Source organism: Quercus suber, unplaced genomic scaffold (genome assembly GCF_002906115.3).
Source record: "Quercus suber isolate HL8 unplaced genomic scaffold, Cork oak 2.0 scaffold_754, whole genome shotgun sequence".
Taxonomy (NCBI): Eukaryota; Viridiplantae; Streptophyta; class Magnoliopsida; order Fagales; family Fagaceae; genus Quercus; species Quercus suber.
Genome location: NW_027070190.1, coordinates 299 through 4,504, shown reverse-complemented (window position 1 = coordinate 4,504; position 4,206 = coordinate 299). Strand labels below are relative to the sequence as shown.

The 4,206-nt window shown below is 33.3% G+C and overlaps 1 protein-coding gene across 1 annotated transcript; it reads left to right on the top strand.

Annotated features, from left to right (window-relative positions):
• Positions 1 to 1,264: 1,264 nt before the first annotated feature.
• Positions 1,265 to 3,776, top strand: LOC112013987 (disease resistance protein RUN1-like; the record flags this gene model as incomplete). Its single annotated transcript, XM_065766877.1, has 4 exons — positions 1,265 to 1,755; positions 2,469 to 2,649; positions 2,734 to 3,564; positions 3,663 to 3,776. Coding segments are annotated over exons 1-4 (1,617 nt in total), but the record flags the coding sequence as incomplete, so codon positions are not given.
• Positions 3,777 to 4,206: the final 430 nt, after the last annotated feature.

Genomic DNA, 4,206 nt, shown 5'->3' with positions numbered 1-4,206 from the left:
CAGATATTTCCGTCGGTTGACTGATGGAGAGGACGAAAATAACATGTGTTAATTGGTTTAGGGACTAAAAATGGTAAAATTAAAATGTGGGGACCAAAATGGAAAAAATCCAAAATGTAGGGACTAAAAGTGCATTTACGCCAAATTTTTATAAAAAAATAAAAGTTTTAATGGGAAAAGTAAAGAAAAAAAAAGATTTTTAACAATTTTTTTTTCCCATAAAAGCAATATTAATACATTTTTTAGATAGTTTATTAATAAATTTCCTAAGACACCTATTAAGTGTACCCTTTTTGTAACATCTAGTCCTTCAAGAGATTGGTTCAGTTTCTATGGCAAATACAGGCAACATCAACATCATAACCTAATTTTTTAGTGAGAGAGTTGTCTTATGCCTTTGGCACATATGAAGACTTTGCCGTCTCCACCCACATCAACTCCCACAATTAGGGGTGTGCAAAAAACTGAGAAACCGAAAAAATAGGCTGAAACCGATCAAATTGTTGCCAAAATTTCGATTCGGTTTCGGTATTTGCCAAGCCAACCACTAAAATATATTAAATATTAATTTGTACAAATTATACCAAGAAAGTTCTTGGTATCCTAGCGGCAAAGGGAAATATATATATATTTTCTTATTTTGGTATGATCTCTGAATATATACATGATTTTGAGTTGTTTTTTTTGTTTGCTTGGTGCTTGGTGTTTGGATGCTGAGAAAATGTGGGAAACCAAAGGGAAATAGGCTTTTTCTTTTTCTTTGATCGGTTTGGTTTCTAGGAAATTGGAAGCAACCGAATGCCGGCCAAACCTAACCGATTGAAATCCAGCTAGTTCGGTGTCGGTGTTCCTCCCCTACGGTTCGGTGTCGGTGCCAAATTTGGTAAAACCGAAAATATTTCGGTTCTGTGGAAAAATTGCAGTTCAAACCGACAGAACCGCACCGATTACACCCCTCCACGACTGTTCCCTACCAACAAATAGAAAAATACTAAAAAGGCAATATTAATATGTCCAGGAAACTGCTTGGAACATAACTCCCAAAGCTGTTCTCCAACGATAAATTAAAAATTAAAAAATATAGGTTAGGACAGATGCTTAGGTATGACTTAATTTCTGATGAGTTTCTAATGATTTGACTTACAGAAAGTAAGCACTCTTACAGCTCAGATAGTTCAATATTCAGGTTTCAGGTTTCCATTTTCTTTTCTCTGAAACTCTCTTTGAAGATTTTTCCACAAACAAGCTTGTTAGTAAGTTTCCAATGGCTTCCACTAGCTCTGAAAGACCCTCTTCATCATATTCAACACCTAGACAGCAATACGATGTTTTTATCAGTTTTCGGGGTGAAGACACCCGCTATGCCTTTACAGACCATTTATATGAGGCATTGGTACGGGCACACATTGTTGTATTTAGAGACGACGAAAATCTCCAACGAGGAGAAACCATTGCTTCAGAGCTCACGAAGGCAATAAAAGAGTCCCAGTATGCAATAGTTGTTTTATCAGAAAATTATGTTAGTTCCAAGTGGTGTTTGGATGAACTTGTCAAAATTGTTGAATGCATACATAAGACGGGACGAACAGTGTTGCCGGTCTTTTACCATGTAGATCCCTCTGATGTACGCAAACAGACTGGGCCATTTGCAATTGATATTGCTCATGGAACCAGTGTCTATGATGAGAGGATAAAGAAGTGGAGGGAAGCCTTGAGACTAGTGGGCAATTTAGCCGGATGGCATCTAAACCAAAGGTAACATCTTATTTTTCTTTAACCTGTGAGAAAGTAACATATATGTTGGATTCTTAATTTAATTTAATTTTTTTCAAATTTTTAACATCGTAAAATTTTGTTTAGATACCATATATTATGAAAGTAACATAGTGTGTACTCTTTCCTTCACCTCCCCAATCAAGACCATAATTTGTTTCACAATATATATATATATATATATAAACTAAAGTTTATATATATATTTTCTAGTTTGTATATATAAACTGCTATCATTCCTCAAATTTTGGGACCTTCTCATAATACACATCTTTAGAGCCAACCCTGACTTGTAGGCTCACATGCTTTGGTGAGAGACTGACTTGTAGACACTATAGCTTAGAGATTTCCTTGGCTGCTATCAATTTTATGTAAAAGAAAAAAAAAAGAAAAAAAAAAAAAAGAACCCTTATAAATTTAGCTAACAATCAATGTGTTGATACTTGGTATTACATTAATAACATAATAATAAATGAATAGAAAATACTAAAACTACTATTTTCAATTTTAATTCTAAAAAATCTATAAATTGACATTTTAATTAATGTGATTGGTATTACATCAACAAAATAATAAACACATTTTCTAGTTTTGCATTTAAAAGTTGATGCATGAGATTTATATGGTAAAAATTGCAGTAATTAATCTAGCATCATTTTAAGGATTTTTTTTTTTTTTTTTGGTCTTCTCTACAGTTCTGAATCAAACGCTATCCAGGAAATTGTTAAATTTATAAGTAATAATGGTGAATATGTTGATGGAAACAACTTCCTAAATATTTCCAAAGATCTTGTTGGAATGGAATCCAGTGTGAAGGAAATGATGGATTTAGTAAATAAAAGGTTGAAAGATGTTCTCTTTATTGGGATTTGGGGGGTTGGTGGGATGGGAAAGACAACTTTGGCAGAAATTATTTATTGCAAAATTTCTCAAGATTTTGATGACAAAAGCTTTATTTAGTTTAAACATGATACAGAAACTGGAAATCTAGTTTCTTATCAAAAGGAAGTTCTTAAGCACATTTTCAAAAGAGAATTAAATATAACAAGTATTTATAGGGGAAAGCAGATTATAAGGAAAATGCTCTGTGGTAGAAAGGTTCTCATTGCTCTTGATAATGTGTCTGAAAAAGGCCAACTAGATGCAATTGTGGGGAGCCATGATTGGTTTGCTCAAGGGAGTAGAATCATTATAACAAGTGAAGACAAACAGTTGTTGGTAACACATGAAGTGGATGATATATATGAGGTAAAGCCACTAGATAATTATAAAGCATTGGAGCTCTTTAGTTGGAAAGCCTTTAAGCAAGCCCATCCTAAAAATGATTTTGTGGATTTGTCAAATGATTTTGTGAAGTATGCTCAAGGCCTTCCTTTAGATCTTGAATGTTTTGGTTCCTTCTTGCATAACAAAGAAATAGATGTATGGAAAAGTTACTTGGGTGAACTAGAGGAAAATTCTGAAGGAGAAATTTTGACTAAACTTGAAATTATTTATAAGAGAAAATTGGACAAGAATGTGAAAGAATTATTTTTGGACATTGCATTTTTCTTCAAGGGAATGGACAAAAATCAAGTTGCAAATATTCTAAATGATCCTGGTTATCTTGCAAACCTTGTATTTCTACAGAACAATTCTCTCATTACTATTTTTCAAGGAAAATTATGGATGCATGATTTGCTACAAGCAATGGGTAGGGCAATGGTTCGTCATGAAGCAATACATGAGCCTGGAAGACGAAGTAGGTTGTGGAAGTATGAGGATAGCTTTTCTATACTGAGGAATAATACGGTAAGTGCATTAATATATATACACATAAGCTTAGGGAAGTATACATTTCTATAATTTTCCAAATTTCCTGCACTAATTTTGTTTTTGATGGTAACTAGGGAACAGAATATGTTAAAGGCATGATGCTAAACTCCCCTCCATGTAAAGAAGACTTCAATGCCAATGCCTTCTCAAAGACGGAAAGACTAGAGTTGATTAAGATCTGCAGTGCAGTCCGTTTTTGGGCCTTAATCATCTTTCTAATCAACTATGAATGATGGAATGGCATGATTATCCATTGAAATCCATGCCAAGGAGTTTTCGACCATACAATTTTGTTGAACTTACTATGCCTAATAGCCAGATTAAGCAACTACCAGAAGGATTTAATGTAAGATTGTTACTAATGCGATTTATTATTATTATTATTATTATTATTACTGTAAATTAGACTAAGTTATTATATTTTTAATTTTTCGTATTTATATCTTGTCTTATCACAGAATTTGAACCTGCTAAGAGTTATGGACCTTAGTTACTCTCAAAACCTAATCAAGACTCCTGATTTCAGTGGATTTCAAAATCTTAGGAGTTCGACTTTTCAAGGTTGTACAAGACTGTATAATGTTCATCCATCAGTTGGAGCTCTCAAAAATCTTACTT